This window comes from Paramormyrops kingsleyae, chromosome 24 (genome assembly GCF_048594095.1).
Source record: "Paramormyrops kingsleyae isolate MSU_618 chromosome 24, PKINGS_0.4, whole genome shotgun sequence".
Classification (NCBI taxonomy): domain Eukaryota; kingdom Metazoa; phylum Chordata; class Actinopteri; order Osteoglossiformes; family Mormyridae; genus Paramormyrops; species Paramormyrops kingsleyae.
In genome coordinates this window covers 4512937-4526309 of record NC_132820.1, presented here as the reverse complement: position 1 = coordinate 4526309, position 13373 = coordinate 4512937, and the positions used below count along the sequence as shown (strand labels likewise).

The window sequence follows — 13373 nt, the reverse complement described above, 5'->3', positions numbered from 1 at the left end:
GATCCAGGAAACTCAGGGCATGAGGCCGGAGAAACCGGGACAGGATGCCTGGCCATTGCAGGACATGCAGTGACACACGATCACCAACGCCAGCCAACCACATTCATCTGGTCTATAGCAGCCTCAGGACCATGGTGACAACATACATGAAGTCAGAAGGGTTAGAATGCATGATCATTTGATAATAATCTGCCTTTGTTAGCTTATTGTTATACAAATTGAGAAACAGGAAATACAATGAGAGCAGTGACAGCATTAGCGGCAAGTAGAGAAAAGGAGAGAGATTTCCTGTGACGGTAGCATTAGCGTGAGTGACTGTGACAGGCAGCTCAGCAACGACAAAGCACACCGGCACCTGTTAGCGATGCCGCTAAAGCATTAGCTTTTACCCGGTTAGCGGTTAGCGACAAGTTGATGTCTCCTTATGCGCAGTGCTGAACCCAAGGATCCAGTGCAGCTTAAGTGTGCCCTTCCTGATGGCCATCCCTGTGAAGAGGTACAGCAGGGGCACCAGGAGCCCAGAGCAGTGCCAGGGTGCTGCGTGGGGGGGCCGAGGCTAACGCCCACCCTGGCTGACCGAGCCTGAATGGGGGGCTGTTCTGTAGGGTCCGTGAGTGTGACATTGATAGCAAGTACGGACGAGCTGGAGGGAGTCTTCATTTTAAGACTTTAATAGCCACATTCTTCCACCCAACTTCAGTTATATGGATGTATACAACAGACAAATAACAGAAAAGCATTGATTTACATTTATGTGTATTTACTTTGACCTTTAATTCTTGTATTATGCTGTTTGGGAGATGTTCTTTTTCGTTGCTCCATACATTGAAAAAAGTTCTTGATTCTTCTTGAGTATTGAATTTTTTTTATAAAATATACAGCATTTCTGACAGATATTAGAGAATAAAAATAAAAGTCCTCCAACCTTCTCACCAACTATTAATATCAGTGTGAACATTTCCACCCACTGTAGAGCTGAGGCATGAGTAGAGATATCAGGTTAAGTGTAAGAGGCATTAAGGGCAGAATTCATAGTCGCCAAAGTCCCTTAGTTCATACACGTTCTCTATGACCATCCCTCTGGGGTGGAACCCAGTGTGGGCGCCCACATTCCCATAATGCACTGAGACATCTGTCTGATTTTCCCTGGAAGAGAAGACGAGAGACTTTTTACATGATTATTCACTTTTTCCAGTGAACAATACATACATAATTTCAATAATACATATTTAAAATTCAGGTGAACATTATACAAATGTTTAAAAATTGGTCAGTGCTCCGATCAGGTAGCTAATGATAATTGATAATAACATGGTGCACAGACACACACACAGACACACACACCCACCATAATAAATAGTTTGGATTGTGTGAGGAAACATCTGACATGGTGCTTGAACATCAAGGTGCCGACCTTCTTCACTGAGCCACTATACAGACCTGAGGTCACCAGCTCCACTTACTAACTGGGCAGCTTCTTTCCCAGCAGTCATTAAATACAGCAGCTCAGTATGGTACTTACACTGCAGCCAGTGTCCTCGCTTCTCTCTGCCGTTGTCCTTTAAAAATGAATAAAGATAAATTACATGTGATACATTGTATTCCTTGTACCATTACTCCTCATATTGGTCTACAGTGGGGTAAGGAACCCTGATCCTGGAGAGCCGGTTTACAGCAGGTTTTCCATCCTACCTGATGAGTTACTGTCTGCCTGAGATCAGGTGTGATTCATCAGAGACCAGGTAGGTTGGAAAACCTGCTGGATTTCAGAACTTCAGGATCAGGGTTGCCCATCCCTGCTCTACAGGCTTCAGTTGACCAGCTTACGTTTGTATAACCAGAGACCTGTCACCAGGACCAGCAGCAGCAACAGCAGAATCACCACTGCAATGATGAGGAAGGATCTGTCTGCCTGCAAAGACAAAACAGCTTTTTCATTCCTACACACTGCAGACACAGACCTGTACATCAGCACAGTCCCAGTGAAATAACAGAATACCACACAGACTCCCTGTCGGGGGTCAGCTCTGACCCCTCACATAGACGGCCCTCGGATTATGTCAGTGGAATCTGTGGGGCTTCCACATAAACCTCTGCTTTGACCTCCTATATTCCTCCATCATTAATATCTGGTTTGTCTTATAGAGCTGCAGTACTTCTGAGCACAAACACAGTCCCACTCACATGATCGCTGCCTTGAGGTGTGTTTGCAGTCGAACTTCCTGTAGAATAATTACCATAGTAACCTATAGGTGCAACAAGAGAAAAACATAATGGCCAAATTCAATGAAAGCACACTAAAATGTTAAACGTAATTATAAAAAGACTCTGGAATTCTTAAGATTTATTTTTAAAAATGCATCATAATGGAGTAAACAGGTTTACCCTGCGTAACACTGATCACAGTCTGTGTCTCTGGGCTGGCTGTACTGGATGGTGATGCAGTCGTGTTATGAATATCTGTTAGAAAGCACATGTCACATTCAAAACGAGATAAGCAAATGAAAGCAAACCAAAAAGTTCAACTTCATGTTAAAAGGACTGCAGAATTATTAAGATTTCTTTCAAGAAATGCAGAGTTATCCAGGAGGGAACAGGTTTACCCTGCGTAACACTGATCACAGTCTGTGTCTCTGGGCTGGCTGTACTGGATGGTGATGCAGTCGTGTTATGAATATCTGTTAGAAAGCAGGTGTCACATTCAAAACGAGATAAGCAAATGAAAGGAAACCAAAAAGTTCAACTTCATGTTAAAAGGACTGCAGAATTGTTAAGATTTCTTTCAAGAAATGCAGAGTTATCCAGGAGGGAACAGCTTTACCCGGCATAAGACTGATCGCAGTCTGTGTCTCTGGGCTGGCTGTACTGGATGGTGATGCAGTCGTGTTATGAATATCTGTTAGAAAGCATGTGTCACATATGATGTTACATGTGAACGTGTGAATGCCAGACAGAACAACCGCACCGTCAGCATCACAGGACACTCATTTAGACATGTGCACAGAAAGAAAAAGAAACTACAATATTTCCTTATGAAGCTAAAGAATTTGTCTTGTACTCACTCTGTATAGTCAAAGTAACTTGGTGTTTCAGATCATTAAATAGTCCTGGTATTTGCACACGACAGCCGTATATCCCAGAATCTCCCATCTCAGCACTGATGATGGTCAGAGATACGTCACCCTGATTCAGGTCACCGATTAACTGATACCTGGGTGATGTTCTCCGTGTCACTTTAAGTCCATCTGTCACGATGATTTCATTGCCACAGCCGCCAGTAAGGGGTAATTCACCTCTCCCCCAGCACACATGAAGTCCCCCGTAATACTCTGCATCGTAGGAGCACGGCAGTGTCACGTTATACGCAACAAATCCAGTGATCGTCTGAGAGCTCTCAGCAACTGGGAGAGAAAACAGCACAGAAACGGCAAACACTGATAAACTTTCATATTTAATCTGCAGGTTTAATGCTAAGCATAGCAAAACAAACAAAAAAAATAAACAGAAACTTTAACGAAACCTTTCCCAGTCAAATGGTTATGTTAAATTAATGGTATGGTATAATATCTCTAATAGAATCTTATGCCTTATTTAAGATTAAAGTAACCTTTTTGGCATCCTATAAGATTTCTTAAGCATGAATTGATTATTGCTCTAAATAATCAAATTACAATAAAATATTAGACAAACAGTGAACCTGATGATTCTCATAAGCACTTACCTGGCATAATGTGAAACAGAATTAACAACAATGCCGGCATACAGTGGCCATGCACTGCCATTGTATAACAGTGACACCCGGACTGTGTCCAGTGCGCACAGTGAGCGTCTCTCAAAGCTCTAAAACATCGAAGACTTCCTTTTTCTGCTTCACATTTCACCTTCTTCTGCGGCAGAGGAGACTCATAAGTCTATTTGGGGTTTTTCACTTGCAGACTCAGAACCGGTCAAGCTGATTTACAGGCACTTGAGACAGTTAATTATACAGCTGAATGACCAGGTAAGGATACTAAACCACCGTGACCTGCCCCCCCCCCCCAAAAAAAAATAAAAAATAAAAATAATAACAAAACACAAAAGAAGATCAACAGAAAAGAAACTGTAAGGAAATGTTGCCTAACCACAGCGGGGGGTGGGCTTCCTGGTCCAACTAATAATAACCGTATGACTCCAAGTTTCACCAAGCTAGTACTTAGCCACTTACCCTTCTGACTCTTTTTAAATAGCCCAGTGACAGAACATTTTGCGTGGACTGACAGTGATTTCGGGTAAGTTTGAATCATTATGAAAAGCCCATACATGCGCTGATTTCTACACGGCCTGAGAGAGAGAGCAGCAGCGATCATCGGTGACACGTTGGAAACACCACCGAGCGGCAGATCAGAGAGACACTGTCCCCAGCTACCTGTCACCACACAGTATCGTTTGCCCACCAGTAAACCCTTTTCTCATTTTAAACTTGCAATTCCTTCTGAGCATGTACAGTGCCCTGCATACATATACCCCCTTCAGACATTTACACATTTGGGTTGTATTGGGTTATTATGACAGAACCCACACAAAATAGTACATAATTTTGCAGTGGGGGGAAATATCAGGTTCAAAATTATTTACAAATTAAATATCCAAAAGGACAGACATCGTCTTCACAAGGCTGGGCTTTATGAAAGAGTGTAGAAAGTTATTACTGAAAGCAAACCATAAAAAATCCGATTAGGAGATTGCAAACGCCATGAGGGTGACATGGCAAACGTGCAAGAAGATACTCTAGACAGAGGAGACCAAAACTGAACTTTCAACTGAACTGAACTTCTCTGGTGAGAAGACAAATGTATTTCTGTTTGCCGCAATATATCTGCCCTCTTTTGGTGGTCTGGTGGAATATCACTGCTGTATACATGTACTGACCGCGACCGTCCACGTCGCCCAGAATGACCTATTCAAAGCCTACACCTCAATCCAATTGTGGCGAGACTTTGCTGTTGCTGTCCACAAACAATCTGACTGTGTCTGAGCTCGTTTGCCAATAAGAACAGGCAAAAATTGCAGTCCCTAAATTTGCAAGACTGGTGGAGACAAACCCCAAAAGACTTGCTGCTCTAATTTGCCCAGAAAGGTGGCTGCATCATGTTGTCATTCCCTGCCTGCCTGTCCCTCTTGTTAGAGCCACACCTGTTGCTTGTTTTGTCTTACCTCTCATTTCAGCCCTCGTGTGGATCACTCCAGCTGCCTCTCGTTTGCTCCCTCATCAGTGGTGTTATAAAGTGCCTCCCAGTCATGTTCTCCCCAGTCCAGCCATTGAGGTTGCTCCTTGCCTGTGCCCTCGGACTTTGTCCCATGCTTCAGTCCTGCCCAATCCACATCTTCCCATGTGGACCCCTCGTGGTCCTTTGAGTTTGCCCTACTTCTGTTTAGTTTTCCCCAATAACACCCATTTTGTCCCCCCCCCCCCCACTCAACCTCGCCACCTTCCTTAGCCAGGCTTGACACGTATTAACTCATGGTGGGGGTAAATAGGTGTGCATGCAACAGATGTGAGCTTGTTTGTCTTAAATGTTTGTGTCACAATAAAGACATATTTTGCCCCTGTATATGTTGTTGATCAAATGGAACAAAGCGCAGGATTGGACTGAAGGGATAGACACCAGGCATAGATGTAACCAAGGTAACAGGAAAGACAAGAATGGGGAAGTGGCCTGGGGGAGAGAAGTACAGACAGACTCAATGCACCACACCAGAACAGGGCAGACAGGATGAGGAAGACCGAGACCGAGAACAGAAGATCAGGACCTGGACGGGACACAGACAGGCAGCCGGGGAGGACGAGACAAAGGACCACCACTTAGGAAAGGGAAAGGAGACATGGAGGGTGGATGCAAAGGATGCAGACCGTCAGACCGTGCAGCTCAGTTCTTTCCCGGTTTCACCACAAATGTTTCTGCTCAAGACCTGGTGGTAATTAGCACAAGGAGCTGAATCATGCGTGTTAAACGAGGGGAAACCCAAAAATGTGCAGGGCTCCGGTCCCCCAGGACTGGAATTTGACATTCCTGGCCTAAAGAAAAAACAAGGAAGTGAAACAAAAAGACCTCGAGGGGGCAAACAGAAGGGAGACCAGGGTTACAGGAAAGGGGATCAGAAACTCAGCAGCAGGCACTAGTGGCTGTACCTGGGCGTTTGCCGGAACCTCAGCCTAGCCGCACGTTTCTCCAGTCGGAACCTCAGCCTAGCCGCACGTTTCTCCAGTCGGAACCTCAGCCTAGCCGCACGTATCTCCAGTCGGAACCTCAGCCTAGCCGCACGTGTCTCCAGCCGGAACCTCAGCCTAGCCGCACGTGTCTCCAGTCGGAACCTCAGCCTAGCCGCACGTGTCTCCAGCAGGAACCTCAGCCTAGCCGCACGTGTCTCCAGCCGGAACCTCAGCCTAGCCGCACGTGTCTCCAGTCGGAACCTCAGCCTAGCCGCACGTGTCTCCAGGCGGAACCTCAGCCTAGCCGCACGTGTCTCCAGCCGGAACCTCAGCCTAGCCGCACGTGTCTCCAGTCGGAACCTCAGCCTAGCCGCACGTGTCTCCAGCAGGAACCTCAGCCTAGCCGCACGTGTCTCCAGCCGGAACCTCAGCCTAGCCGCACGTGTCTCCAGTCGGAACCTCAGCCTAGCCGCACGTGTCTCCAGCCGGAACCTCAGCCTAGCCGCACGTATCTCCAGCCGGAACCTCAGCCTTGCCGCACGTATCTCCAGCCGGAACCTCAGCCTAGCCGCACGTGTCTCCAGCAGGAACCTCAGCCTAGCCGCACGTGTCTCCAGCCGGAACCTCAGCCTAGCCGCACGTATCTCCAGCCGGAACCTCAGCCTAGCCGCACGTGTCTCCAGTCGGAACCTCAGCCTAGCCGCACGTGTCTCCAGCCGGAACCTCAGCCTAGCCGCACGTGTCTCCAGTCGGAACCTCAGCCTAGCCGCACGTGTCTCCAGCCGGAACCTCAGCCTAGCCGCACGTATCTCCAGCCGGAACCTCAGCCTAGCCGCACGTGTCTCCAGTCGGAACCTCAGCCTAGCCGCACGTATCTCCAGCCGGAACCTCAGCCTTTCCGCACGTATCTCCAGCCGGAACCTCAGCCTAGCCGCACGTTTCTCCAGACGGAACCTCAGCCTAGCCGCACGTGTCTCCAGCCGGAACCTCAGCCTAGCCGCACGTGTCTCCAGCAGGAACCTCAGCCTAGCCGCACGTGTCTCCAGCCGGAACCTCAGCCCAGCCGCACGTGTCTCCAGCCGGAACCTCAGCCTAGCCGCACGTGTCTCCAGCCGGAACCTCAGCCTAGCCGCACGTGTCTCCAGTCGGAACCTCAGCCTAGCCGCACGTGTCTCCAGCCGGAACCTCAGCCTAGCCGCACGTGTCTCCAGTCCGAACCTCAGCCTAGCCGCACGTGTCTCCAGCCGGAACCTCAGCCTAGCCGCACGTATCTCCAGCCGGAACCTCAGCCTAGCCGCACATGTCTCCAGCCGGAACCTCAGCCTAGCCGCACGTATCTCCAGCCAGAACCTCAGCCCAGCCGCACGTATCTCCAGCCGGAACCTCAGCCCAGCCGCACGTATCTCCAGCCGGAACCTCAGCCTAGCCGCACGTGTCTCCAGTCGACTCCTTGACAGCCATATATTTGTTATGTTCTACTTGACTCACTTTTACGCTGCTTCTGACAAAAGTGTCTGTTAAACTAAAAAATAAATATAAATGGAAAAGTATATTAGGACACACAAGAGGTTACATAGAGGGTACCGAGAAGAGACCCAGCTTTACGGAGCAGAACTGATGTGTCGCCTTGTGTTTACCTAGAAGAGGCTTTTCTCCTAGCAAAGCAGGAACATCTGTTAGGAAGGTATCACTGACACAGCAGCCAATGTGGACCTCAGTGTTTTCACGTTGGAAATAGTGCTCACTTTATTTAACGTTATAGCCAAAGCTGTCAAAACACATAAACATGTTTTACATATATTCTAGTCTTCATTTCAACACTTTGATAACCACATTTTCCCACCTTACATGGACGAACACAACAGACAACAGAGACAAAGAAAAGCATTGATCCACTTTGTGTATTGCAGCCCTGGGGGCACGCATTGGGCAGTGCAGCATGGTGGACCAGGATCATGTAAATAATGTAAAAAGTTGTGTGTAATTAGTGTCAATTGTGTTGTATAGCAGAGGTGGCAATTTCAGGTCCAGAAAGTAAAAATCCAGACCATGATTTACTTTCAACCAACTTTCGACAGTCACAGAGTACTCAACTGGTTGGTTGAAACAAAGTCATGGTCTGGATTTTTACTTTCTGGACCTGAAATTGCCACCTCTGTTGTATAGTAATGTCATGTGTAGCATTAATACATTTGTTGTGTGAATAATCAACTGTACTGACATCCGCGTTCTAGGCACTGTAGGATGGAGGCACAGATACTCTACAGATATCAGGCTAAGTTTAATAGGCATTAAAGGCAGGATTCGTGGTCGCCAAGGTCCCTCTGTCCTTCTCTCTGATGTGGAGCCTAGTGCAGGAACCCATGTTCACATAATAGACTGAGTCATCTGTCTGATGTTCCCTGAAAGAGAAGACCAGAGACCAAGAGATGAATTGCGACTGGCTTACGTTTTACATGGTTCGTGGAGCTCTCACTAGTGACTACATGGGTCACACGTGCACCATAAATGGTTCAGGATGTGTTCTAAGAATGTGCAGGTATCCATTGCACTAGTGCAGGGGTAGGAAACCCTGATCTTGGAGAGCCGGCGTCCAACAGGGTTTTCCATTGTACCTGATGAGTTACTATATGCTTCAGATCAGGTGAGGTTCCTCACAGACCAGGATTCCAGAACTCCAAGATCAGGGCTGCCTACCTACCAAGGTGCCGACCTTCTTCACTGAGCCACTATACAGACCTGAGGTCACCAGCTCCACTTACTAACTGGGCAGCTTCTTTCCCAACAGTCATTAAACACAGCAGCTCAGTATGGTACTTACACTGCAGCCAGTGTCCTCGCTTCTCTCTGCTGTTTTCCTTTAAAACAAAAATAAGACATTTAATAAGATGAATTATAATATAGCACAGTGGTTCTCAACCGTTTTGCAGCACGACCCAATTTTTACCAGACCAGCTCAGTCGTGACCTTATATCAAGTATAGGTTTAATTAACACTATAATCAAGCGCGCAGTGCACTCTGCAATTTACACCAATGCCTATAGCACAAATCTGATTGGATGTGACAGTGAATTTTAAATTTAGCATCTGGGTTTTGGCTTCTTGGATTGGTTGAGTGTTTACTAGTTTTGCGCTAAACAGTTGCAGACCCAAGACCCGTTAATATAGGTTAATTGTACGATTGTGGGTGGGAAATCTGATCGCAGATCAGCATAGGAGCCTGCTGGTTTTAAAATGCTTATATTCCAAACTCTCAGAACCCTTTCCGAACTTGCTGATTTGGGTCGCGACCCATGGGTTGAGAATTGCTGATTTAGCTTACGCTTTTTTCCAGCACAACATACAATTAGGAAAGCAATTCGAGTTAAGGACTTTGCTCAGGGGCCCAATGCTGAAATTCCTCTACCAATCCTTGTATTCGAACCAACAACCTTCCAATTACAGGAACGGCACCCTAGCCTACAGAGCCTCACATCACCTTGACAACTGCAGGCAACATTAAGTTATACTTGCACAAATATATTCTGAGGGCAAAATGAAAAATCATTGGTTAAGAGAGATAACCAATCAGATTGTAGAGGAGGTGGGTCCAAGTAACTAGAGGAGACAGGACCAAGACATCTGATTTGTTGGTCCTGCCTCCTCTAGTTGCTTGGACCCACCTCCTCTACAATCTGATTGGTTATCTCTCAGAACCAATAATTTTTCATCTGCCCTCATAACAATTTTCTGTAAGTAAAACTCCTATACAAGCAAATTGCTTGTATCATTAGTCTTCTTATTGGTCTACAGGATTCAACCAACCAACTTACGTTTATGTGACCAGATCGCCATCACCATCACCGAGACCAGCAGCAGCAGCAGCATGATCACCACTGTAATGATGATGAGGCATCTGTCTGCCTGCAAAGACAAAACAGCTTTTTCATTCCTACAGACTGCAGACACAGACCTGTACATCAGCACAGTCCCAGTGAAATAACAGAATACCACACAGACTCCCTGTCGGGGGTCAGCTCTGACCCCTCACATAGACGGCCCTCGGATTATGTCAGTGGAATCTGTGGGGCTTCCACATAAACCTCTGCTATGACCTCCTATATTCCTCCATCATTAATATCTGGTTTGTGTTACAGAGCCTCAGTATTTCTGAGCACAAACACAGTCCCACTCACATGATCGCTGCCTTGAGGTGTTTTTGCAGTCGAACTTCCAGTAGAATAACTACTTTTGTGACCTATAGGTGCAACAACATAAAAACATAACGATCAAATTCAAAATAATGAGTTAAACAAATGACAGCACACTGAGAAGTTAAACTTAATAATAAAAGGGCTGTGGAATTTTTTATTTTTAATTTTTTTTTAAATGCAGGATTATACTGGAGTGAACAGATTTACCGTGTGTAAGACTGATCGCAGTCTGTGTCTCTGGACTGGCAGCATCGGTGGGTGACGCAGTCGTCTTGCGAATATCTGTTACAAAGCATGTGTCACGTATGATGTTACATGTGAATGCAAGAAAGAACAACAGCACCGTCAGCATCACAGGACACACATTTAGACATGTGCACAAAAAGAAAACAGAAACTGTGACATTTACTTCAGAAACAAAAAAAGATCTGTTGTACTTACTCTTTATAGTCAAGTTAACTTGGTTTTTCAGATCATTAAATAGTCCTGGTATTTCCACACGACAGCCGTATATCCCAGAATCTCCCATCTCAGCACTGATGATGGTCAGAGATACGTCACCCTGATTCAGGTCACCGATTAACTGATACCTGTGTGATTTTCTCCATGTGACTTTGAATTCTTTTGCCTCGATGATTTCATTGCCACAGCCGCCAGTAAGGGGTATTTCACCTCTACTCCAGCACACATAAATCCCCCCGTAATGCTTTGCATCATAGGAGCACGGCAGGGTCACGTTATCCCCAACAAATCCAGTGATCAACGTAGAGCTCTCAGCAACTGGGAGAGAAAACAGCACAGAAACGGCAAACACTGATAAACTGAGGGGCGACGCATCATCATTAATCTGCAGGCTTTACAGTAAATATTGCAAAACTTATTAAATGTAAAATATACATAATAGATTTTCGTTTCCATCTATTGTGTTAAATGGTTACTATGGTGCAATATTCTCATCAAACCTAGAATAACCTTTTTGTCATCCTATAATATTTCCTTAACATTAACTGTGCTTTAAAAAAATAATCAAATCACAATAAAACATTAGACAAACAGTGAACCTGATGATTCTCATAAGCACTTACCTGGCATAATGTGAAACAGAATTAACAACAATGCCGGCATACAGTGGCCATGCACTGCCATTGTATAACAGTGACACACGGACTGTGTCCAGTGCGCACAGTGAGCGTCTCTCAAAGCTCTAAAACACCGAAGACCTTTATTCAGGGCCTGTCGCTGCAGTGTGTTGGCTTTCTCTGTGGCAGAGATCATACTTCTGCACTTTGAAGTTTTTCGGTTCCATATTTAGGACTATTCAAGGTGATTTACAGGCACTGAAGACAGTTAGTTAGATAAGACAACTATACCCACCCCCCCCCCCCCCCCCCCCAAAAAAAAAAAAAAATTATGAACGGGAAAAAACAACTAAGGAACTGTAGCGAAGCTTTTTTGTTAACTTTGAAAACCAAAAAAATAAAGCTAATTAGCTTCCACTAAATTTAGTTACGCTAACTGTAAATTTGCTAACATTTTTACGCAGGTGAAGTACATAAAGATATCAACCATCTACATTTGTAATTCCTAGAATCACACATATTTGTTCCAGGCTGTTGTGACTGTGTCTGGAACAGTCTATCTGACATGCTGTTGGCTGGCTACGTGTAAACACAAGATGTGATTGGTCGATAACCTGTAGGAAGTCTGGGCTATATGTTAGTGAATGAAGATATAGTCAATTTAAACTGGGATTCCCTAAACTAAGCAGAGGAGTGGGGCCTTTATCATGAAGCTGGATTTCTTCCGGCTAAGCAAAAACAGCATCCTGCATCGGCCCCTGGTTATTTTCCTGATTGACAGAGCTATGGACCAATAAAGAGCTGAGACCCTCCTTCCTAGTTCAGGGTAAACTGCGCCATGTTTGTAGTCCACAAGCAGCCTCATTTAAAAATTGTAATTTGAGGGCGGTGTGTGGCTCAGCGGACTTAGCCTCTGTGGATGGTTATTGGTTCGAGCCCAGCTTCAGCAGAACAGTCATGTCTGCGGGCCCTTGAGCGGGGCCCTTAACCCCCAGCTCCATGGACACCACTGCAGGTGGCTGACCAACACTGCTAGACTTGCTCTCACCTGAGAGGATGAGTCAGGGAGAACAAGATAGGTAGGCAAAAAAAAGAATTTCCCCATACAGAATCGATAAAGTATTATTATTATTCAATTAAAAATGTAATAGAAAAATGTAATTCATCCTCTCTAGCTCTCTGTGAAAGATACAGACATACACAAGTGAGGGCAAAGTCCGAGAGTCAAACTGCAGAGTCAGCATATACATTAAGCTGTGAATGTTATAACCAGAATTACAGGGGTGTGATCGTCTCCGCTCACTCATAGGCTGCAGCACATCGTCGGCTTTCCTTAGGGCGTTCCTGTTGGATCAGGACAATCAGACAGCAATGGAGTTGATCTGATCTATGATTAGCCAAGACAATTATCAGATGCAAATATTACTCTTAAGAAGATTCTACTAAGATGAGGACCGTTTCCGATCCCCAGATGTTGATAAGTGTTTGGCGGGACATTTTGTCTGTCATTGTTGCCTATAATGAAGGTTTTAACTCATTAACACTGTGCGTTCCCTTACATTCACAGATAGGAGAGAAATATTTCATTTTCATTGTAACGAAACCAACTGTTATAAAGTCAGTGTGGCGAGACTTGCTTACAAAGTAAGCAGAAGTTCACATTTTTTTCTCAACCGGTCAAAACAGGATCAAGTTAGAACCAGAACCAGAACCAGAACAGTATCCATCTTGTCCTCATTCTGGCAGAAAAACCATTTCTTTTAATACTTTCATAATGAAACACACAATAGTTTTTAAAATCATAACAATAAAAGTGAAGAATCCAAAAAAAGGAGAACTCCACAAAAATGTCATATAACTGTGGCCAGCATGCACAGGGGAAGTAACCAGTATACACATCAAACACCGTGG

General features: G+C 45.3%; 1 protein-coding gene across 8 annotated transcripts; it reads right to left on the bottom strand.

The window, feature by feature from the left end:
- Positions 1-655: 655 nt before the first annotated feature.
- On the bottom strand, positions 656-11617 carry LOC111850377 (hepatitis A virus cellular receptor 2 homolog). Of its 8 annotated transcripts, none has more exons than XM_072706284.1 (9): positions 11469-11617; positions 10825-11163; positions 2822-2896; positions 2604-2678; positions 2386-2460; positions 2185-2246; positions 1828-1912; positions 1523-1559; positions 656-1146 (listed from the first exon to the last, which is right to left on the bottom strand). In XM_072706284.1, exons 1-9 carry the CDS (start codon positions 11527-11529, stop codon positions 1017-1019), a joined length of 939 nt encoding a protein of 312 aa, XP_072562385.1. In that variant the 5' UTR covers positions 11530-11617; the 3' UTR covers positions 656-1016. The 8 variants fall into 8 exon arrangements, with proteins under 8 accessions (XP_072562385.1, XP_072562391.1, XP_072562384.1 ...); XM_072706290.1 differs by lacking the exons at positions 10825-11163; positions 11469-11617 and adding exons at positions 3212-3401; positions 3722-3828; XM_072706283.1 differs by lacking the exons at positions 10825-11163; positions 11469-11617 and adding exons at positions 3063-3401; positions 3722-3822.
- Between the last annotated feature and the right edge of the window lie 1756 nt (positions 11618-13373).

Bases quoted from the DNA above. Each gene is read 5' to 3' on its own strand.
- LOC111850377 (XM_072706284.1), bottom strand. From the start codon at position 11,529: ATGGCAGTGCATGGCCACTGTATGCCGGCATTGTTGTTAATTCTGTTT. The intron at 2,679-2,821 runs GTAAAGCTGTTC...GCTTTCTAACAG, and splicing joins TGCGATCAGTCTTATGCCGG to ATATTCATAACACGACTGCA. The intron at 1,913-2,184 runs GTGAGTGGGACT...TTGTCTTTGCAG, and splicing joins CACCTCAAGGCAGCGATCAT to GCAGACAGATCCTTCCTCAT.